This window comes from Pongo abelii, chromosome 17, assembly GCF_028885655.2.
Source record: "Pongo abelii isolate AG06213 chromosome 17, NHGRI_mPonAbe1-v2.0_pri, whole genome shotgun sequence".
Taxonomy (NCBI): Eukaryota; Metazoa; Chordata; class Mammalia; order Primates; family Hominidae; genus Pongo; species Pongo abelii.
In genome coordinates, this window is record NC_072002.2 from 73,319,060 (window position 1) to 73,342,299 (window position 23,240).

Below are 23,240 nucleotides of genomic sequence, written 5' to 3' on the forward strand. Positions count from 1 at the left end.
CATCTGCAGATCTAAATGGGGGAGAAATGCCGCCCTGTTCACTTTGGCATCTGTGGTCAGAAGGAGCAGAACATACACCAGGAAAACAAGCCAAGACTGGGTTGTTGGCAGGCCCCTCCCGGCTGCATCCAGTTGAGCACATGCCTGATACACGCACAAAACCGTATGTCTATTTATAATAGAAGAGAGAGTAATTTATAATTAGAAAATAATTGTCGCTTCTTCGGGCATTCTCTTTCATAAGACTATTGAAACCCCCTGCTCTTATGAAGCTTGTCAGAGGCATAGCTGAGAGGCAGTACAAGAAAAGAACATCAGATATGAATACCAGCTAGCCAGCCACGCATCCAAAACCAGGACGTTCCAGACAGGATACCCACTGGCAAGAAGTCATCCTTTCCCTGCCATTCTCATTCGCGAGGAACGTGCTGTTGAAAACACAGGCCCATTGTAGTGAAGCTTTCACTCGTTTTTCTGATCCGCCCATCAGGGAGCTCCATGGTTGAGCCCTTCTGGAGACTAAGTCATATATGTAAATGACCACCCTGCAGGCACCAGGAAGGGACACAATCCCCAGCTGGATGCACGGGGCCTCCTGGCTCAGTCGCTGGGTTGAGCATTCAGTGTATTTAGTCTTCCTAACACTGCACATTTATGAAGACAAATGGGAAAATCAAGAGAACTGGATGTGTTCCAAATAGAACCAAAACAACGTCAATGAGCGCGGGCATTTCTGAACCCCTAGGACAACACCTTTGGTGTGAGAGAACCCACTCCACGCTTACCCTGTTATTTGTCTGGGCAAGGAAAACAGCACTTTATCTTAGAACAGAAGGAGAGGGATGGCTGGACAGATGGCCGTGGCCATACACAAGGCCATCCCTATGCTCCCTGGCTGGGACAGATTCAACTGTGAGAGCTCCTTCTGTCCCTGTCCTCCAAATGTGTGGGGAATTTTTTTGTTTGTTTTTGTTTTTGTTTCTGAGACGGAGTCTCACTCTGTTGCCCGGGCTGGAGTGCAGTGGTGCAATCTTGGCTTACTGCAACTTCCACCTCCCACATTCAAGCAATTTTGCTGCCTCAGCCTCCCAAGTAGCTGGGATTACAGATGCCTGCCACCACGCCCGGCTAATTTTTGCATTTTTAGTAGAGACACGGTTTCGCCATGTTGGCCAGGCTGGTCTTGAACTCCTGACCTCAGGTGATTGGCCTGCCTTGCCCTCCCAAAGTGCTGGGATTACAGGAGTGAGCCACCGTGCCTGGCCCAAATGTTTTTAAACAGATGAAATCAGGTTACAATAAACAATAAAGGGACTTCTAAAACATCTAAGCATATGTGAAAAGAGGCTAGGATGGCTCCATCCAAGAGAGGCACCCCCTGGGCTGACTGCAAAACACGAAATCTGGGAGTAGGAAATCCTTTCTTCCACTGTCTCTCCAAATGAAGATTCAAGGCCAGCTGGAGGGGAAGAGGGGTGGCTTTTTCATCCTTTTCACAGGATGGCTTTGACTTTCCATTTCATACCTTTCTGCAATTTGTTTTTAATTTTTCAGACTTGTGTTGACATTATTTTGATAATTACAAATCATTACCCAAGACAGTACCCTAGTCTGTCAAGAAGGCCTTGGTCACACCCACACTGAGATATAGCTAGATGATTAGACACATAGATAAATCCGATCAAAATGTGCGCTGCACCTTGTGCTATTGTGGAACTTTCTAGAACTTCATTGCTGAACACATCTGTAAGATCTCTATGGACAAAGCAGGCTATAGGCTGCCTTGTAGAAAAATGAGCATTTTAAAATCTGTAAGCCATGGGAACCACTTCAGCAGAAAGGCTAGAAAGGGCAGATTTTCTGAAAAAGATGACAGGTGACTAAATGAAGTATTTTCTCCTTCAAATCCCTTTACAAAAGAAAAATCCCGTCTGTGGTTCCTTTCTTATCAAAATCTGGTGCCTGAGAGTAGTATATAGCATACAATAGTATGTGTATATATATACACTATATATATAAGTATATATACACACTATATGTAAGTATATATAATATATAAGTATATATTACATATACACTATATATAAGTATATATATACTATATGTAAGTATATATAATATATATATACTATGTAAGTATATATAATATATATGCACTATATATGTAAGTATATATAATATATATACACACTACATATATAAGTATACATATTATATAAGTGTATATTATATATATACTACTGTATATATACACGATAGTATATGTACTGTATATAGTATAAATATACTATATACTATATATAAGTATATGTACTATATATAAGATATATCAGGTACCAGATATATAGTATATATACTTACATATAATACATACTTATATATACTTATATACTATATTCACTATATATATGTGTATGTATATACACTATATATACTGTATATATACACTATATATGTGTATGTATATACACTATATATTGTGTATGTATATACACTATATATATGTGTGTGTATATACACTATATACTATTCTCAGGTACCAGATTTTGATAAGAAAGGAAACACAAGTGGGATTTTTCATATATATATATACACACTATTCTCTAAGCATAAAAATACAAAAAAGTACAAGTATATATATATATTTTTTTTTTTGAGACAGGGTCTCGCTCTGTTGCCCAGGCTGTAGTGCAGTGGTGCAGTCTCAGCTCACTGCAACCTCTGCCTCCCAGGTTCAAGTGATTCTCCTGCTTCAGCCTCAGTAACTGATTATGGGTGCCTCCCACCACACCCAGCTAATTTTTGTACTTTTAGTAGAGACAGGGTTTCACCATGTTGGCTAGGCTGGTCTCGAACCCCTGACCTCAAGTGATCCACCCACCTTGGCCTTCCAGAGTGCTGGGATTATAGACGTGAGCCACTGCGGCTGGCTGAGAATAGTATATGTTAAAGTAGAAGAAGCCAGGAGTCTTCCACTGAGAGCCAACCACCCCTCCGTAAGGGGGCTGCACACAGAAATCTCTGGGTTGGCAGCATTGCTTGTGGTGGACGCTTCACATGGCGCCTCCATCCTGCTGTCAAGCTGCTTCCTCACACATCAGAACCCAGAAGGAGCTGGGCCTTTCCTTGGCCAGACTATCTGAACTCCAGGAGGCCAAGGTACTCCTCTCAGCATTTCAGGGCCCTCCTGCCCATAGTCTAGACTGCCTCTTTGAGTGTGATCCCCGGCAGCCACAGGAGATCCCCGGAAAGTGTGATAGAAACACAGAATTCAGGCCCCGCCACAAACCTACCCAATCAGAACCTGCATATTCCCAAGATCCAGGGATTCCTGTGCACATTCAGGTTTGTGAAGCATCCATCCTCCTGCTCAGAGGTGGCGCTATAATTCTCCCAGCTGTTAACCAGCAGATGAAATCTGTCTTAAGAAACAGCAAACTATGGAAAAGGCCACATACTTATGATTCCAGCTATATGACATTCAGGAAAAAGCAAAACTATGCAGATAATGAAAAGATCAGTGATTGCCAGGGGTTGGGGGTTGGGGAAGGGAGAGATGAATCGGTGAAGTACTGGGGAATTTTAGAGCAGTGAAGTTATTCTGTATGTTACTATAATGGTAGATGCCTGTCATGATACATTTGCCCAAACCCGCAGCATGTACAACACCAGGAGTGAGCCCTAATGTAAACTATAAACTTAATTAAATACAACATATCGCGGTTGCTCACGTCTATTATCCCAGGACTTTGGGAGGCCGAGGCAGGTGGATCACCTGAGGTCAGGAGAGCAAGACTATCCTGGCTAACATGGTGAAACCCCGTCTCTACTAAAAATACAAAAATTAGCCAGGTGTAGTGGCTTGTGCCTGTAATCCCAGCTACTCGGGAGGCTGAGGCAGGAGAATTGCTTGAACCTGGGAGGCAGAGGTTGCAGTGAGGTGAGATCACACCACTGCACTCCAGCCTGGGCAACAGAGCGAGACTCCATCTCAAAAAAAAAAAAAAAAAAAAGTATGGATATTATCTCATCAATTGTAACAAACATACTACAATAATGCAAAATGTTTGTAACGGGGAAAATCATAGAGTGGGGTGAGGAGACGCATAGGAAATTTCCACACTTTCTGCTCATTTTTTGTAAATTTAAAACCATTCTGAAAAATAGTCTATTAATGAAACAACATTACCATTAACATTCCCATTAATGAAACAAGAATATTGTTGTTGCAAATAGTTGGAGCAGCAGATATTCTTAAGCATTTTTGGGGTATATAAAACGGTCCCTGAGTTGCTATTGTATGGATTGCTCTTGCCCAATTTCACATTTCACTGATACAGCCATCCTGCTTTACAGCTGGGCATGACCCATACTGGTAGGGAAGGAGGCTCTGAGTGTCAGGAGACTCAAGTGGAATGAGGGCTGGGAGTGGTTAGAGATGCCAGGATACCTGTGAATTGGTGCACCCCCGCCAGGATTAGCATGCATCTTCTGGTGCAATCCACCATGGGTCAGCCCTGGGTTTAGGCAGCTTGAGTTTAAGGAACAAAGTAGAAAGCGATGGAACCTAAGTTGTAATGTAAGAATGAGTGGAAACCACAGATGCAAATATTTTGTGCTCTAGGAAACCTATTAGGAAATTACTAAATCCTGGAACAATGTAAAGTATGGCACACATTCTAAAGAGCAAGTGTCTATAATGATATATACATCTTACACTTTTTGTTTAATATGAATTTAATTAAACAGAAAATTGTAACTGGCTGTGTGAATGATGGGAAATGGCTTCACGTCACAGAACCCACCTCCAGCAACAATAGCGTATTAGACACCAGTGGAACAACTTGACCCAGTGAGCAAATTCGTGATTTCTGTTTACATCACAGCAGGATGTGTCTAGAAATCCCAGGTTAGGAATGGCGGTGGGAAGAATTTTGGCTGTGAACAGACTCTTCTCAGCACCAAGTCCTTGACAACACAACCACGTGCAAATACACAAATATACACATGACATGAGGTTGGTAAAAATGCTAAACGTGTATACAAAGAATGGACTGTCTTTGAGACCGATCGTTGATTCAATCTCCCCATAAACCTGGTCGCAAATCCTGTTCTGTAATCATTTGAGTGAACACAGCAGGTGATGGGTTTAGAAGCATCTTGGCGCACAGTTGGCTGGTAGTAAGGATTGCCACACACTCTGCAGGCTGTATATTCTCTCCTGTGTGGCCTCGGATTTTCCCTGGCAAGACTGTGTGCTGCTAGCCAGTGGTCATTAGTTTACCAGGGATGTTAGGTTTTCTTTTCGCCTGGGGTCTCAGGCCCTGTCTTCTTTACTGTCACAGAGTTTGCTTGAACTTTGCTTTTCCCAATGCTCGGCTTCTTCTGTTTCTGGTTGTTGTTTTGAAGGGATTTCAGTCCCAGCATTTTGCAATACTTGTTACACTGGTGTAGTGCTTTAAACTGATCAATGAAGGTCATGGAACAGTTGCCTTTAAATCCCTTGTACCTATGAGTTTGGGTGGAAGGAAACATAGCTTTTAAAAACAGGACACTTTCATCAGTTTAAAAAGAAAAACTTGAAAGGGAAACTAATGGTGCATGGAACATATATGAATTTCTGTTTTAGATAAGAATGGCTGCAGGATAGACACAATTATCAGTGAAGGTAAAAAACAAAGACTATAGAATTAAGTAAAGGCAAAGATCTGCTGGCACGTACAGTGAAGATCAAAGGCCTTGGAGTATCCAAGGGTCCCAGGTGCTCACGGTTGGAATGTACCAGCATTTTGTTGCCCTGTTCCTCATAGCCACAATGACTAGTGCTGGGCTATTTTGATAAAACACAGATCTCTTAATGATCGAAAGCCACTCCATCACACCGAGAAGTTCTCAATAAAGAATTTCCGAACTTTGGAACTGAAAGAAATTATTTTGTTTAGACCCTTCAATTTACAGTTGAAGAAATTCAGGTTAAGAGGTCATGAGACTACCCCAAGAAAACAAAGCAAGTTGATGTAAGAGACAAGATTAGAATGAAGCCCTCTGAGTCTTTCTCCTACAACAGAGCTCACTCCCCTGGCAGCCCGCTTTGTCCCCAGGAGAAGAAGAATTTTTGTCTCTGGCAGAGCCTTTGTCTCCAGTAGGCTCTAAAAAGGTCCATGCTGACTCCTTGGCCAGGAGTAGTTTCAGGGGTTGTTCCTCTTGGTTGGGACATTTAAATACTTAAATTATAAATGGCCATGTTTTCATGTCCCAATTATGGTAGGTTAGTGTGCTCCTTGAATGTACAGCTGCCCAGCCCCTGAGTCTCCCCAGCTATCTGCAGATGAACAAGATCCATCAAAAAACTGGTTGAAGGTGCAGGCTTTCTGGGTTCTGGGCAGAATGTGAAAGGGTAGTAGGCTATTGCAGCTTGTTTAGTAGCTAGGAAAGTGACCCTGCAGGTCTTCCTGCCAGCCACCAGAAAATCCCCAAATCCCATGCACACACTGAATCCAGTCACAGCTCCTCGCAGAGTGTGGAGGAGGTCAGGTGAGCATGGTGCCAGCCACATACCCTCCCCAATAAGTGGCATCTCCTTGAGATGTCCAAAGGTCCTCCTTGTCACTGCAGATGAGCTCCTTTGTCAAAGGAATTTGCCTTCAACATGAATCCCATGGGGATAAACACTTTGAAGTAGCACATACGTAAACCTATGAGGTCCACATTGCATCCACTCAGCCCCTCAATGCATTCTCCACACTGCCACCAGAGTAACCTCTACAGAACATAAGTCATGTCATCTCCTGCTTAAAATCCCATTGCTGTTAAAACGAAGACAAAATTCCTGAACCTGCCTGTGATCCTGCACTGTCTGGCTGCATCTCCCAACCCATTGACCTCTTCAGCCGTTAGAAGTGTGTCCAAGCTCCCTCCCCTCAAAAGTTTCTGCCTGCACTATTCCCCCTGCATGGGATGCTCCTTCCTCCTTTTCCTAGATAAGTCCTACTCACTTTATTTACTTATTTATTGAGACAGAGTCTCATTCTTGTTGTCCAGGCTGGAGTGCAATGGCTCAATCTCAGCTCATTGCAACCTCTGCTTCCCAGGTTCAAGTGATTCTCCTGCCTCAGCCTCCCGAGTAGCTGGGATTATAGGCATCCACCACCACCACACCTGGCTAATTTTTTTTTTTTTTTTTTTTTTTTTTTAGTAGAGACAGGGTTTCACCATGTTGGCCAGGCTGGTCTCAAACTCCTGACCTCAGGTGATCCGCCCGCTACAGCCTCCCAAAGTGCTAGGATTACAAACGTGAGCCACCATGCCTGGCCCTTGCTCACTTTAAATTCTCAGCTCATTTGACCTTTCCAACTAAGTCATATCCACCTGTCATTGACTCTCCTGGACTCTGCACCTCCTCTCTGTGGCATGGTCACACACACAGTCTGCCATCTGTGAGTGGATGAGATGGTTAATTTCTGTCTCTCCACTCACTGTAAATTCTATGATGGCAGAGGTCAACACTCTTTGCTCACCACTGTACCCCAACACCTAGTCCAGTGCTTAGTAAATGGCAGAAACTCAACGAATAGAGGATGATTGAAAAAAGAGTAGGATGCTTTTATTTTAGTGGTTGTTCAAAATGCGTTTTCATTTGTCTATTCTTGTGTTGACCTGTATCAGTGCTGTGTCCTTTAAAAATAGTCACATGGGAGGAAGGGACAGCAACTTTCCTCCCTCCCTTCTTTAGAGCGCGCCTAGCCAAGCACTGTGCTTGAGGCTACGGATTCAACAGAGAACACGCAAGACATTGACCCATGTTGTCCAGTGAAGAAGACAGATATCAAGTCATTACAATGAAATATGACGAATATGATGCAGGGGAAGCATTGCTGGCTGGCGAGCCTGGACAATAATTGGTGGGCTAAGTTTCTGTCAGTTTCCTGATCTCCAGAGTGTGAATAATTATAATGTCCACTGAAGCGGGTGGATCACGAGGTCAAGAGATCGCAACCATCCTGGCCAACATGGTGAAACCCCAACTCTTCTAAAAATACAAAAATTAGCTGGGTGTGGTGGCATGGGCCTGTAGTCCCAGCTACTTAGGAGGCTGAGACAGGAGAATCATTTGAATCCAGGAGGCAGAGGTTGCAGTGAGACGAGATCGCGCCACTGCACTCCAGCCTGGCAACAGAGCGAGACTTCGTCTCAAATAATAATGATAATAATAATAATAATAATGCCCATAGGGTTGTTGAGGGGATGAAATGAGAAAATCCATAGAAACCACGTAGCTCAGAGCATAACACAGTAAAGATTCAACTAATGTTGATCATGTTGTTGTTATAATTATCAACATTACAACTGATGCAACTGATGCGGGCTTTCTGTGGAAGAGACTTTGAAGCTGAGAGTCAAAGCTGAGAGATTTTCCAGGTAGGGGCAGAGGGTGCCTGGCTTTCAGGACCAGTGACATGTAGGGCCCAGTACAAAATGAAAACAGGGGCTCTTTGTTCAAAAAGTATTAAGAATTTCAAGACAACAAGCACAGAGCATTAAACCAAACACAGGGCCCTTCTGAGTGTGAGGTCCTGTGCACAAATTGCACACGCATGAAACTAGCCCTGCCCGGTGGGAGAGAGTGTTTGGCCATTGTTGCTTAATAGGGCCAAAGGCAAACTGGCACAAAGAAGTCTGTAATGCTGGCATGATGCGGATTCTGTAGCTGATATGATTCAAGAAATCAGGCCTCCTTCATTGGCTGGTAGAAACTATAGAGGTCAACACACCTGGACTGAATGGAGAGAGTTTTTTCCCTGTGCAATCCAAGCTGGGTTTTAAGCTCTTAAGGGCGTGAAAGGTTTCCTTCCTCTTGGAAGCTAAAGTGGCAGCCTGCAGCTCCACCCTGCCGTGATTGTTACAAATCCAGCTGCCCCTTCTCCTCCTGGCAGGGGAACTGCTCTGCCCCTGGGAGCCCACAGTCCATGGCCTTGGGAAAAATGACTTGGTTTCTAAAAGCCAAGCTTTCTCATTGAAGAAAAGGTCAACCAAAGAAAGAAGTTGAGTCTGGCAGAGTGGGAAATCGTCTGCTGCTAATGGTATCATTTTTACATCTGTATCTTCCTCTGCAGGAGCTCCCTGAAAGGCTGAAATGTCAGCCTGTCAGCGTTTCCTGTATGCCTGAGCGCTCTCTCCCTGGTGGGACGTGGGGCCAGCAGGGCCTGCTCCGTCAGGGTGGATGGTTTAATCCCATCCACTGAGGGGATTAAGCCGCTGAGGGGACCCCGGTTGCTTCACACCAACTCCTGAGCTCCTCAAATTGGGAATGTCACAAGTGGGCAGGGGCAGCTTCCCTGTCTGACTGAGCACATTGGAAACAAGTCCCGGTCATTTGCATCAGGACTGCCTCGAGGCTTTTCAAATTCAGACAATATCTGGTCTCTGCAGAGAAAAATAACTAATTCACACTGTGACCTCCCAGAAAGATCACCACTTCGTCCTGAAGCACTCCCTTGCCAGCAGGTGTTAATGCCAGGTAAAAAGAGAGCCCCTGTCTAATAGTCTCCACCTCTGGAATGGAAAAAGCTGAGCTGGGTCAAAGGAGCATGGCTTCTGGGCAGCCCCTGGGTAGACTTCTTTCAGGAATCTGCCTCCATCTCCACCTCCACTTAACCTCTTTCTTTAGACCCTCACAGAAAGCTGGAGTTGGGCAGCAGAGGCTCGGATGGCTGTGCCTGGGCACGGTGAGGCCAGAGAGCGAAGGCAGCTCTGCACCATCTCAGAGACCCTTTCTCAGCCGTTAGCTACCTTCAAGCCCCAGCTCCAGTGGGCTCTCTCCACACCATGAGAAGACATCTCTCCAACCTCCTCCCTGCATCTTGAAAACTAGACACCCCTCTCAGAGTTAGGGGTGTATGCACCCATCTTCTCTGCACAGATTATGATCTCTCAGGACACTCTTTTATGCCCGGAACTCCTGTCCAGGGGAGGCTTTTCAATAAATATTGAGAGAACAAAACGAATGGGGCCCAGCTCCATGCTCAGCACTACCGTGTCTCCACGTCACATTTCTGAACATCTCTTTCTCTAATTTTCGACCCTCAACTTGGCCTGTCAGACAATGTTGAACTTCCCTTTCCCTAGCTTTTTCAGGTGCAGACTTTTTTTTTGCTACCTAGCATTTACAAAAATTACAAATCTTCCTCGTTTCTCAATTTGGTCTCTGTCTCAGCCAGGATGTTGGGCTGCTGCTTTGACCCATTGTTCTCACAAACTGACAGCCATCACCAAGGCCATTGCCCTTGCCCAAGAAGAAAAATAGGGCAACACCCTTTGTGTTCTTAGATTGATTACCCCAGATTCATTCAAAGGACATGAATTCAATGACATCAAGCTCTCCTCTACCCAAGCAATGGGAAGTGCAGGTTTCTCTGCTTGTGACCCACCTTGCATGCGACATGTGCCACCCGCTGCCTTGAGGGTTGAATCTGGAGCTGCAGGCCATCTCTCCAACAGGATCACCATTGCAGAAACTCGCTATCCTTTTCATGTTGGATAGATACAGGGGGTTGAGTAGCATCCTTGCCCACCCCATCCCCAAAGTCATGTCCTTCCCAGAACCTCAGAATGTGACCTTATTTGGAAATCACGTCATTACAGATGGAATTTCTTAAATAAGGTCACACAAGCAGGCGAGGCCCTCAATCCACTGTTACTGGTGTCTCATAAGAAGATGACAAAAGACAGAGACACACAGGGGGAATACCATGTGATGTTGGAGACAGAAGTTAAAGAGATGCGTCTATCAGTCAAGGAACTCCAAGGATTGCCAGCAAACCCAGAAGCCAGAGGAGAGGCATGGAACAGACCCTCCCTCAGAACCTGCAGAAGGAGCCAACCCTGCCAACCCCTTGATTTCAGTCTTCCAGCCCCCAGAACTGTGAGACAATCAATTTCTGTCATCGTAAGGCTCTTGGTTTGTGGTCATTTGTTATGGCAGCCCTAGGAATCTAACACAATGGAATAAAGAATCTTGTATTTGAGATCTTTTTCAAATATTTTCATTTTTAAAAATCTTAACTCTATTGAATTTTACTAAAGGGTCTTTTTATCCTTAACCTCTAATTAGTATAATTTTTTGGCCTATCTCTTTATGTGAATCTATCCATCCTCTCTCACAATGTCCAGAATTGGAACACTAAATGTACTTCACTGAACAGCATTCAGACCAGGCGCCGTGGCTCACACCTGTAATCCCAGCACTTTGGGAGGCGGAAACAGGAGGATCGCTGGAGCCCAGGAATACGAGACCAGCCTGGGCAACATAATGAGACCCTATCTCTACAAAACAAAAACAAAAACAAACTATGAACAGCATTCGGTATAGTCTTTTCTCAACTATATTCCTCCTGGATGAGAGTGGTCCCTATGAATGACCTCGAGACCCTGTTAAAATGCTGATTTGGATTCAGTAGGTCTGGAGTGGGGGTGGAAGGTTCTGCATTTCTACCAGGCTCTGGGGGGTATTGATGTCACTGGTCCAGGGACCGCCTCTCCTTTGAGCAACAAGGAGATAAACTACTCAAAAGTGTTCGGTGATCTACACTCATCCCTATTTGACTTTGGAAATGTCTTTATATTTAAACTGGAACACAAGTATATCTTGTGTTTATGAAGTTAGTATCAAACAATCTAATAAAGTCACACTGAAACATCCCACCTGGGGAGGAGCTATGGAGGCTGTTTCCACAGTCCTGCCGTCACTCAACAAAGATTTATTCAAGATGTGCTATGTGTTAGAAACTGTGCCAGGCTGATGTCTTGCTTAAAAACAATTCCTCTCTCCTCTCATCCTAATAATGAATGGCATAGCCTTTCAGACTCACACAGAAATCACCAACTGATAGCAGCAGGGTGACTGCTGTCTCTCTGGGATCTGCTCACAACCCTGCTGGACAATGTATTGGCTCCAAACACACCTGGAAAGCAGGGGTGGAGGAAAGTCACAGAAATTTCCAGCCCTGGCTGAGTTAGAGAAACCAAGGTTCTTGGCTGGCTTAATAAAGGAAATGGAGACAGGCAAGGCAAACCTACTGAGAAGTTTTCCTGCACTTTGGTAACCCATTAGACGCCAATCAGAAGCTACGTTGAACAGCTTGAGTTTGAGATCCTTTCTGAAGAAATTTTCACGCATAGGGAAAGGCTACAAGGACAAGGAATTCCAGGTCAGGATGGGGGTGAAGAATTGAAACAAAGCCCTGGTCTGGTGTGTGATATGTGTGTGTAAAATAAAGCCAGGCTGGACTTAGGCTCCGGTAGAACAGATTGTCACCTGCGTGGAAAGGGAGGGACATGGGGAGCCTTCCACCTGGAAACAGCAAGAGATTCCTGAAGTGCCACTCATACCCTTCATTTTTCATGTGTACTCATTGATTTCTTCATTGATCAGGCATCAGCTGTGTGCCAGACACTGTAGGGGAACTAAAAGGGATTAATTAATAAGCGGAGTGGCACTTTCCCAAAAGCGGCCATCTTGGAGCAAGCTGTCACATCTCAGCGGGAAGAAGTTCTGTGGAAACCCGGAGGGTGCCATTTTCACACTGCCGAGCAGATTCCTACAAGATTTCCTACAGGAAAGATGGATTGGGGTTTATCTGGCAGAGGGAACGGAATGGTAAGGTTCAGAGGCACGTTGTGAGCAAGAGCAGGTGTTCTGAGGGGAGATGCCGTCAGAGGACGTGTGAAAATGTTTCAAAGCCATGCTGTGCCATTTCTTCTGTGGCATGCTGGTTTCCAAAATATATTCTCATGAGCAACAGTCCCACAAGAGTCTTTGAAATTCTGTGGTGTAAATACTGTGAGAAATGCTATCTGATATCTCTCCTAGACTTGGTATGGTAGGTATCTCCCGCCTGTAATCCCAGCACTTTGAGAGGCCAGGGTGAGAGGACTGCTTGAACCCAGCAGTTTGAGACTAGCCTGGGCAACATAGTGAGACCCCACCCCTACAAAAAAAAATTAAAAATAGCTGGGTGTGGTAGTGCATGCCTGTAGTTCCAGCTACTTGGGAGGCTGAGGCAGGAGGATCACGTGAGTCCAGGAGTTCGAGGCAGCAGTGAGCCGTGACTAGGACTCTACACTCCAGCCTGGGCAACAGAGAAAGACCTTGTCTCAAAATAATTGTAATAATAATAGTATCTTTCTTTGTCCCTCGGACATTCAAAATACACATCAGCTCTTTAAAGACCCTATTAAGTCTTACACTAAAGAAGTCTCCTGGCCAAGCGTGGTGGCTTATGTCTGTAATCCCAGCACTTTGGGAGGTCGAGGCTAGTGGATCATGAGGTCAGGATATTGAGACCATCCTGGCCCCATCTCTACTAAAAATACAAAAATTAGCTGGGCGTGGTGCCATGTGCCTGTAGTCTTAGCTACTCAGGAGGCTGAGGCAGGAGAATCGCTTGAACCCAGGAGGCAGAGGTTGCAGAGAGCCAAGATCGTGCCACTGCACTCCAGCCTGGGCGACAGAGTGATACTCCGTCTCAAAAAAAAAAAAAAAAAAAAAAAAAAAAAGCCCTAAACTTATTCAACCCAGGGTTTCCCAAAATTACTTGACCACAGAAATCTTGTTTCATATAATTACTTTGAAAAGCACTTTAAAAATTCATGGAGCTTTTGAGGGTGGGGGTGTGGTAGCTGTAACCAGATCTGTGTTTTCTAGAGAAGTAGCCCACTGAGGATGTCTACAAGGTGACCTTCTCTTGGGGCAGGTGACCTTTAGCAACTTATCTCAACAAATGCCATCTCAGCCACCACTGCCCTTGCCTGGGCCAGTCAGGGGAGCCTCCAGGCAATCCGCCCCTGCTTTCCGCCTTGTCCAGGTGAGGGCAGGTCAGATCACGTCATGGCCAAGCAACTGCTTGGATGGCCCCATCTCCCTCTGAACAAAGTCCAGCCCCTCCCCTTGCTTCCTGGCATTCTCTGCCCTTCTTGCCTAGTGCTATGGCCCCTCCCTCAGGCCTCAGTTGAAGCCACAGTCCCAGCTACCCCAACAGAAACCAAGCCCTGGCTCTATCTTCCCTCATAGCCTCCCTGGCTGGAAAAAAAAAAAGAATACTAAAAGTTCCCTCCTTCTGCAGAAAAATGAGAGTGAGAGGAGGGCAGAAGTGCCCCACCTTCAATGGGTCTGGTCTCTGCATCTGCTGGCAACGTATTCTAGAATCCCTGTACATTTGCACAGTTTCTACTCTCATTGCTTTTGATGGCACACTCAACCAGGAGGTTCTGTGAGATAGGAGTCCCGAAGAAGAGGGCTCAGAGAGGAGCCCAGGGGAGGGGGAGAAGCACTCATCTACTATGGGTCCATTTTTGAGGTCGCATGAGTCCCATCCCCATGAATATGCAGGAAGCACACCGTCCATTCCTTAGTATCTGAAATGGAAACGAATTGAAGACAACCGAGGAGGGGCGTTGTAGGTAGACACCCACCAGATAAGCAACCTGAGATTCCCCCACTGTCCTAAGCCCCAGAGCTCTGATCCCCAAAGGGCTGTGCTGGTTTTATCTGCAAATGGGAATGAAACCACCTTTGCAGAAATTATAACTGAGAAAATTGTGACAGTGAAAGAGATCTGACCGAACCGACTCCATCTTGCTTCTCACCTCCAAGCTTTCCTTGTTCCTTCCTGGGCAGAGGCCAAACTAACTTGGGGAGGAACTTAGTTTATAGTTTGACTTTGAAACAAAGACGGTAACAGCCCTTTCCCAAAACAAACTCCCTTCTTGCCTGGGAACTAGACTGCCTTTGCAGGACTAACAAATTAGCCAAAAGATTAGAAATTATGGTTTAGGAGTCATGTAGCTGGAGACTACAAGGTTCTGAACCTCCCCAGTTGCTCCTAGGGATGACATCACAATTGTAAAACCTAAGCCTGGTGCTCGAGATGTTTTTCAGACCTTGCCCTCGATGGATCAACTGGCGCCTCCCGGATCAATAAACTGGCTCATTTAGTCTTGTGGCCCCCACCCAGGAACCGACTCAGCACAAGAGGACAGCTTCGATTCCCTACAATTTCATCTCCGACCTGACCAATCAGCACTACCCCCACTTCCCGACCCCCAATCCCCAAATTTTCAGGGAGACTGATTTGAGTAGCAATAAAACTTCAGTCTCCCATACAGCTGGCTCTATGTGAATTTAACTCTCTGTGTTGCAATTCCCATCTTGATAAATCGGCCATGTCCTGTCTAGGCATACAGGCAAGGAGAACTTGTGGGGCGGTTACAGGAGCCTCTGCAGGGCCACAGGGCAGGTAGTTGAGGTGAGGGAGAAGCGCGTCAGCATTCCCACTAGGTACAGGCTTTTTGAGGATTCACCATTCAGAGGAGCAGCTGGGCTGACGCCCCGGGTGGAGGTGAGGGTGGGTAAAGGCAAAGCCACATTTCCAGTGTGCTCCAGGTTGCACAGCGAGGGCTGCAGGGCCTTCCGTATTGACAAGCTCTGAATCCTTACGAGGGGTGCTCACCACTCTGGAACATCACTCCGCCGTTAGTCCCTCAATGTTTTCCCACGGGCTCCTTCCCGTCTGCCTTCAAACGGGTAGGGTCCCTTTAGGGACACATACACACACACACAGGCAGACACACAAAGACACACAGACACAGATATACACACAGACATACATGCACACACAGAGACACACAGACACACACAAAGACAAAGACGCACACAGACACATCTACGCGCGCACACACACACGCACACATTCCCCACACCTCCTTTTCTAGCTACCTTCTAGACTTTTACTTGTCTTTAGTTGACAAACTTGTTTAGTTGCTGGCATCTTGGCAGCACATTCCCTCTCTGATCTGTCACGAGGCTCCCACCTGGTGACACTGCATTGGTTTAGACCTTCCTGAAGGCAGTGATAACTTTTTTCTTGTCTATTCTGGTCTTCACCCCATCCTGTCCGCTCAGGCTGTCACCCCAACCCTCTCGGCCATCTCTGCACCTGCCTCATGCCTCTGTCTCCTCCTGGCCACCAGCCTGTCCTGCAGGGGTGATCTCGAATCTACCAGACTTCTCTAGACGTTCTCTCTGTTCAGACTCATCTCTGAAGCTGGATGACAAGCGATGCAGCACCTGTCCCTGAGTCCTCAGGTCCTGGGAATGGACTGGGCAGGGGGACAACTAGGGAATAGGGTCAGGAGTGGGAGGAACCCGTGGCTCCCAATTTCAGACACTTCAGCAGAACTGTCCTTTGTAAGACTTCTGGGCAGAGGCCAGGAGACTGCTGTGCTAGTCCCTCCATGGAGGGGGCGTGTCCTGGCTGGCTCTGTTGGGCCTGGGAGACTCCCCCACACACTGAGAGCACTGCTATAGTAGGGTCTGCCTTGCCAAAAACTGCGAAAATCACCACTGTTCACTTCAGACTTCCCTTCAGCCTCTAGACTTCCTTAATGGCAAAGACTGGCCACATAAATCAGCCAGCAGGCCAGCCAGCCCTACTACAGAATGGCCTGACCAGATGAAGATGGGATGCAGGTGGCCTTCCAGGACAGGTGACCATGTGGCAGGCGGGGACAGGAGCTATCTGAGGCATAAAATTCCCTTTCTCAAGCTGACAGGCCTGTGAGACTTGTCCGCTGATGCCTGGCATTGGGGACTCAGCTGAAATGTTTGGTGTTCTACAGTGACATGGCCCTGCTATGAGATAGTTAAAAGGCATCAGGAATTCTGTTCCAATGTCCCTTTGTTTCCTCTCCTGGCAGACTCATGCATTGCTTTAAATAGTCTGCCTGGAGTCACCATTCATGCACATAAGCCTATTCACGGGGCGTGTTTCTTCGGATTGTTTCTTCCCACCTCCAAGTTTGTTTTGGCCCTTCCTCTCCAGGTATGGTGGTGTCTCGGCCTTGTGACTGGGCAAAGCATCCCAGATGGCTGCCGTCCCCTCCATCTGCTTGTGGGCATTGAGGGCAGAGCCTTTCTTTTGGAACTCAGCTTGGCTGAGTGTGGGAGTCTATTTTGATCTTTTCTCCTGTTCATGGCCAGGACCAGAGCTAGGCACGCAGACACGAATGGAGCCTGCTTTCTCAAGGCAGCTGTCCTCCTGCTACATGAACGAATCATCCAGGGTCTCGGGAATTTGGCTTCCATGTCAGGGATGCTTGACACAAGCCACACATCCTTAAGCCTCATCGTTCCTTCCTCTGAGGGTAGAAAGATGCAAGGCTGGCTGGCAGCCACTGTGAGGGGTGTCCTTTACGGCTGTCCATATTAATCTTACTTTGGTCCAATGCTTACTGCCAGGGAAGAAATCTACTAATGGTACTTTTCTTTGTTTTATTTCAATCTGGCAACAGGAAATTGGCTTTTTAGGGGAGACTACAAAGGGCAAAGTATTGGTTCTGGTGCCCTCTGGTGGTTGAATTGCAATCTCGTCGCCTCCCCCAGGAACTCCCCGACTGGCTGGAGAGAAGCCTGAGTTTGCAGGTCGGCTCCGCTGCACGCGTGGCTTTAGATCGGTCCGGAGTTGGTTAGGTTACGTTTCCAAATCTCCAGTTATAAAATTAGGCCTTTTTTCCTTGTGTAATTTCCAATCAGAAATTTGTTCAACGGGTTAGTATCTCGGTTCTATCTAGAAAATGGATTACTGGATGTCAAAACAATCTTACTTGCCATACTTTGTAACCTGAAATTTTTGTACTCAACATTTGCCAAAAGATTGAGGTGGCTGAGGTACAGAGGATGTGTTTCCAGATATTTATATCTCTGGCTCCCAAGAGAAATATGACACTCCTGTTATAAGGAACATACAACGAAGTAAAGTTGAATTAAAATGAGTAAGTCATGACAATTCTCTATTTTATTTTATGAGATTAGAGTAATTACTCCTGAAATAGGATCATAGCCTTTGATTTCATTGAACAAGACAGCAAAACAGGTTGCATGACTGGGGTGTCAGCAGCCAAATATATGGTCCTGATTGAGACATATGGGAATTTTTTTTTTTAATGACACACGGAGCACTGCTTCTTATGACGGTGCTGTTCCCCCAGCTGAGCCCTGCCAGGTACCAGCCCCCCCATAGAACTTGCGACTCTCCCTTTGCATCATGAATGAACTAAGCGCACTCACAGTTGCTTGCTAAGAATCAAGAAAACTTGCTCGATCAACCCTTATTCGTCCGTCTTCTCTCCTGCTCTCTGCAGTCTGCGATGCTCGCCTTCCTTTCTTCCCCAGCTCATTTGCCTCCCACCTGGACTTCCCTGTCTGCAGAGTGCCCTTGAACTTGAGCCCTTTCCAAGTCTGTTCTCATGAGTTAGCTCCCTTTTGCAGCTTTGACATTCACTGGAGAACTTTTTCAATTGTGCCTCGCCTAACAGCATTGAGGATCTGCCCTTCACTTTGGGGTGCTGACTTCAAGCAGGAAAGACTTCTTGACTCCTGCCAGCAAGCAGGCTGTCCCATGCCCCATGCCTCCTCACCTGTGAAGTGAGGAGGTCGGGCTTGATCACTGGTTTCCACTCCAGAGGGGTTCCCAGGAGCCTCTAAAGAGGTCTCTCAGCCACCTCATGCTCTGTTTGGAGAAGTTTTCCCTTTTCATCAGTTTTTCAAACTCTGATTGTAAGATATATTTCTTTTGGAAAAAAAACTGTGGCTTAAAAGTAAAGTTTAAAGAAAAGTTTTTAAAAAACAAAAGACAAGAAGATCTAATATCCCTGCCAAAGCTCTCAAACACTTCAGAATCTCCTCCTCTCCCAGCTCCTGCTCCCTGGCCTCTCCTTGGGTGGGAAGGCAATAAGTAAGTAATACTTTATAGACAGCATTCTGCACTGGGCTCCAGCCGTCAGCGCTTCTAATGGGTCTTGGGCAGCTGTCCTGGGCCAGATAAGTCACATTAAAGCTGAGAACAAAACCAAAGGATTGGATTTCTTTTTAAATCAAGAGGAAAAAAAAAATGTACCATTTGAAGCTCCCAGTTGGTCTGGGTTCCTGGAAGCTGTTGACTTGCTTTTAAAAGATGTCTTAAATAATCACGACCATCTTCATTTTTGAAACTTCTTGGGCAGGTTTCTTCTTTGTTTTGGTAGAGAGTTGTTCTGAATAACAGCACGAAATTTGCCTACTCTGGTGTCAGGCTAAGACATGAGGAGGGAAGGGAAACTAATATTTATCTAGCTCACTTCCAGTTTCAGGGGCTAGGTGTAGATTAAGTGGGGGAATACTCAGGGCAAGCCGGAGTGTCCCCATGCTGTACATCACTGACTTTAAGAACTTAGTCACATGCCCACAGTCACATAGCTGGTATGACGAGAAGCCAGGATTCAAACTAGGGCTGGCTGATGCTCGCATCTGCAAGGTTCTGCAGAACACATGTAGCCTGGAAAGGAAGGCTCCATTTGGAAAATCCTTCTGGGGTCCAGAAGCCTCCATAAATAGGGCACCATATAATTTATCTTCTAAATGGGTACACTTGTTCAAGATCAATGCTAAAGCATATGGGATGTGAGGACATCAGGCATAAAATGGTACCATCACGGGGAAACTGGGATAGGCGTTCATCCCCCTCATCAGGTAGGCTAGGCAAATTCCTGTGATGCCAAGAAGCAAGGCTACTATCAGGAGAAACGGAAGCAGCAGCATCAGGGTATGAACTGGGTCTCGCTCTAAATCCCTTGTTCCTTCCTCCCCACTACATCATAATCCCTCCTAATGCGTTCTCTTCACAAGCCCAAGGACATGCCCAGTTCCCTGAAGTGTATGCTAGCCAGGTCTCCGGCGAGCACAGGGGAGAAGCCTGGAGACATTTCTTCCAACATTAAACTTCATCATCACTGAGCCATCCCAGGGAAAAGGTCCAAACCGCATTCTGGTTCTAAAACCCAACTGGAAGCTTTGTGCAATCAGCGAGAACTTCATGAATCAGACTTACTGACCTGGAGGTTAAAAGAAAGAGCAATCCCCTTCCTACTTTTTCAGATCCCCTCTACTTCTCTCTGTCCTTTATTGAAGCTGAAAATTAGCATATTTGTTGGATCGTGGCTGACACTGATGGTCTGAAGTAACCAGAAAGCTCCCATGGATAAGTTGTTCTCAGCCTTGGGAAAGTAAGCTGGATTCATCCCACCACTTTATTTTCTGTGTTTCTGATGCTTTGACATCTTGGGCCTTACTGGCCCTGGAGAGACTCTACTCCTCTCAGGGCTGCCATATTCCTAGAGAGAGTAAATGATCACCTTCCAGAGAGCCTTTCATACATATATACAAACCAACCAATCCAGAGCCACACCCCTAATACCTCCTCTGTGGTCTCTCATAGTGGGGCCACTATCCACCTGCCCTAATCACCCCAGTGCAGGTACCAGATGCTAGGGCCAGCCCTATGTCCCAGAGACTGCTGGAAAATGTCAAATTAGCCAATCCTAGGCCTGCTTATCCTCCCTCACCTATTACTTCCCGAATAAACCATAATATTCTTGCCTGTGTTTTCCCCTCACTTCCTCTGCCTCCCAACCGGCCCTGGTGCTTCCCAGCATGGCCCCTGGTGGCCTGGTGCCCCTTCTTGGGAGCTGCGAGTAACAAACTAGCTTTTCAATGGCAACTGTCTCCTGATCTGTTGACCTTACGATACCTCATAGTAATAAAACCTACATTTTGAAATAGAATCCATCCCTTCCAAAAGTCATCAACACTCTTTTCCTCCCCCTTACAGATGGTCTTAGTAAGTAGGAAGAGCAGGAGTAGGCAAAGGCGATGGTGGTTCCAACATGGAATTGCATCTTCACCAAGAACAACAAACGGCTGGCTTTCTCCTCAGTGACAGTCAAGTAAAGAAGTGGGAAAGGGCAGGTTGTTAAAAAGACGCCCCAGAAAATGTGATCATAGCATCATCTGCGTGTGCCTCACACTAAGCAAAGCACCACTCTATATTAGAAAAATAAAGCCATCATCAAAAACAAGTAACTAACCACAGCTCTGCCAGAGACTTTGCCTCCTATGATTATCATCGTGGGGGTCTGTGAGCTGCCTAAAGTACTTTTTGGAGAAAAATTAATTTAAAATATACAAATTGAATTCACTGCATTCAATTGCAAAAAAAAAATATTTTTCAAAGACGCTTTTAATAGTGAAGATATTAAATATAAAAGAATGGAATATTCCCAGTTAAAAGGCATCCAAGTAATGCCAGCATTTTCTCCCCGTGGTACTCCTATTGGTTATTAATCTTGAAATGTGTTTGCAAGAGTTCTCATTTGTTTCAAAGTTAAGAAACAAATGTGCTCCTCTGTGAGAACAAAGTCCATAAATATTTTATGTAAGTGAGAGAAATGAATTCATCCCAAGAACATTTGTCATCCACGGTTAGGACAAGAAATTCACTTTGCCCACCTCAGCCTGACAGTGTCTGCCTGGAAGGTGTCCGTAAGCCCAGTGTTAAATGATGCACACTTCATTTTTTCCTACTCACCCTTTAGCCAGCGTTGCTATGCCAACGTCAGTTAGCTTCATTCCTACACCTACAGGAAGAGAAAGCAAAGATGGGAGTTTGTGTTACTCAGGGCCCCTCAGAAAGATGGGCCATCTAGCCCCAGGGAAGGGGTAATGACAGCTCATCCTCCTTCCCCTTCCTGCATAAATACCCGAGGCCTCTTGCAAATACGCATCCAGCTTTAGGCAGGGACCATGGGGAAGGTGGCAGTTAGGGGGAGTCAAGTCTCATGTGAGCAGACAACCCAAGCCCTCTAGGCTCTGGAAATGAAGTCCTCTGCCTGCCTGGCCCACCCACCACATGACAAGGAGGGAGCTGGCCACTCTGTGAAAAAATCTGAGGCCTGATGCTTGTCCCGTAAGCAATCTCCCCAGAAATACTGTGACTTCGGCTTAGGTCTGGCTCCCCATTCTTCAATGAAAGTGGAAACCCTTACATGATGGAAAAAAGAGTAGGCACGGCCTGGGATGGTCAATAACAATAGCAAGAGGGTTTGATATGGTTTGGCCATGTCCCCACCCAAATCTCATCTTGAATGTAGCTCCCATAATTTCCATGTGTGGTGAGAGGAACCCAGTGGGAGATAATTGAATCATGGGGGCAGTTTCCCTCATACTGTTCTCGTGGTAGTGAATAAGTCTCAGGAGATCTGGTGATTTCATAAGGGGCTTCTCCCTTGGCTCGCATTGTGTCTCTGGCCTGCCGCCATGTAAGACGTGCCTTCCGCCATGATTGTGAGGCCTCCCCAGCCACGTGGAACTATGAGTCCATTAGCCTCTTTTTCTTTATAAATTACCCAGTCCTGGGTATGTCTTTATCAGCAGTGTGAAAATGGACTAACACAGGGCTCAAGGGGCATGTGTTTAGTTCAAAGCCAAACTTCAGACGTGATTTCTCATTTCCATAAAGATCGTTTTTCAATCCAGGACTGAAGGTTTTCTGGGTGGTCAATATTAGACCCCAGGAAACAATCCTGAGTTCTATGTAGACGCTGGACCAATGGTCTGGGGAAGCAGACATTTGGAACACGTGGTCCTTGGACTCATCCTAACTGCTACCCGCTAAACCATGGTGGGGGTAAGTGGGGGATACCAAAACCAAAACAGTAGAACAGCTACCTGAGCTTCCCACTCTGGTTCAGCAAAAAGCAATAGGCACCCATTGCAAGCATATGGAACCCTTTTTTTTGCATCTGCCTTTCCAGCAGGAGGGGTAGGGAGGGTAGCTAGGGAGCCAGGGAGGCAAAGGGAATAGACTATCCCACTGTTTTCCACCGTGAGGGAGGACAAGAGCTGCCATCTCCTTCTGTAGTGGAAAGAGCCACCCTCTCTCACTCTACCCCCAGTCTCAGCCTGCATACTGAACCTCTCCCAGGTCTAGTGGAAAGTAAAGCACTTCCCTGATGCCCAGAGTGTGGATTCCCTCTTGGCCTTTCCAGAATCTCCATGCCCTGACCATGTACCAATTCCACTCCTGTCTCCCTAGGGTGAGGGCTATGGGCACTTGCTCCAATGCAGTGGACCTCTGCCAGGACCTTACCTGTGCAATCTAGTGATGACATTTTATCCCAGGGCCCATGGTGCCACCCCACCAGTGCGTCTGCACCTGCTAGATGCCTGGGTCCTGCCTCCTGTGCTCTTGCCCCTGCCTCTTGGGCTCCACGGGCCAGGCTGTGAGCACTGGCATTCCCCACCTCCAGCACATGACTTGCCCATGGCGGGCCCTGGCAGCCTAGAAACCAGTTTGGGCTGTGGAAAGAAAAAA

The 23,240-nt window shown here is 46.2% G+C and overlaps 1 protein-coding gene across 2 annotated transcripts in view; it reads right to left on the reverse strand.

The window, feature by feature from the left end:
* Window positions 1-4,719: 4,719 nt before the first annotated feature.
* Window positions 4,720-23,240, reverse strand: part of ALPK2 (alpha kinase 2) — a 130,961-nt gene continuing 112,440 nt past the window's right edge. The window contains exons 11-13 of one of the 2 annotated variants that reach the window (XM_054538016.2): window positions 21,456-21,504; window positions 10,428-10,523; window positions 4,720-5,509 (exon numbers count right to left, since the gene is read on the reverse strand). In XM_054538016.2, coding sequence (XP_054393991.2) covers window positions 5,293-5,509; window positions 10,428-10,523; window positions 21,456-21,504 — 362 coding nt within the window. In that variant the 3' untranslated portion in view covers window positions 4,720-5,292. The remainder of the gene's footprint in view (window positions 5,510-10,427; window positions 10,524-21,455; window positions 21,505-23,240) is intronic. The other variant, XM_054538017.2, reaches the window with a different exon arrangement.